The sequence below is a fragment of the Alligator sinensis genome, unplaced genomic scaffold (assembly GCF_000455745.1).
Source record: "Alligator sinensis unplaced genomic scaffold, ASM45574v1 scaffold61_1, whole genome shotgun sequence".
Classification (NCBI taxonomy): domain Eukaryota; kingdom Metazoa; phylum Chordata; order Crocodylia; family Alligatoridae; genus Alligator; species Alligator sinensis.
This window is the reverse complement of record NW_005841986.1, coordinates 441093-441678: the sequence shown is the minus strand read 5'-3', so window position 1 is coordinate 441678 and position 586 is coordinate 441093. Positions and strand designations below refer to the sequence as shown.

The following is a 586-nucleotide window of genomic DNA, read 5'->3' as shown; positions in this document are numbered from 1 at the left end:
TTAAAGTGACAGCAGCAAGGACTTGAGCCTAGTGGTTAGAGCATGGAGCTGCTCCATGCCCTAGAGACAACTGAGAGGCATGGAGCTGCAGGACACCGCAGCCCTGGGGCCCCCCCAGGCCCTGTAACCCACCCACCAGGATCTGCATCCCGCAAGCCAGGGGCGGGGAGCTCGCCGTTGCCTCCCGGCTTCCCGAGCCCTAGTGTAGACAGCGCTCCGGCGTGCGGATCCAGCCCCTGACCCGCAGCTGCGTTCCAGGCGCAGCATGGAGGTGTCGGCCGTGTGCCGCTACGACCTCTTGGCGCTGCAGCGAGCCTTCGACGGGCCCTACATGGAGTACCAGGACGCCGCCCGCAAGTGGGCCCGCTACGAGGGAGAGGTGCCCGAGCCCCGGCCTGGCGCCGTAAGTGACTGCTGGGCTGGGGTGGGCATGGCGGGTCTGGGGGGCTCCCGAGCCCGGCCCAGGCTGCTGTTATTAGGGGCTGTTAGCTTCCGGCGGAAGCGGTGGCCTCAGGGCCGCGGGCCGTTCCCCGGCTGACCCGCGGCCCCGGCCCCGTCCGCGCAGCGCATCACGGCCCCGGGGCGG

General features: G+C 70.3%; 1 protein-coding gene across 1 annotated transcript in view; it reads left to right on the top strand.

Moving 5' to 3' along the window:
* Nucleotides 1-586, top strand: part of SEMA4G (semaphorin 4G) — a 12976-nt gene that overhangs the window by 9010 nt on the left and 3380 nt on the right. The window contains 1 exon segment of the mRNA XM_025201213.1: nt 259-537. Coding sequence (XP_025056998.1) covers nt 259-537 — 279 coding nt within the window.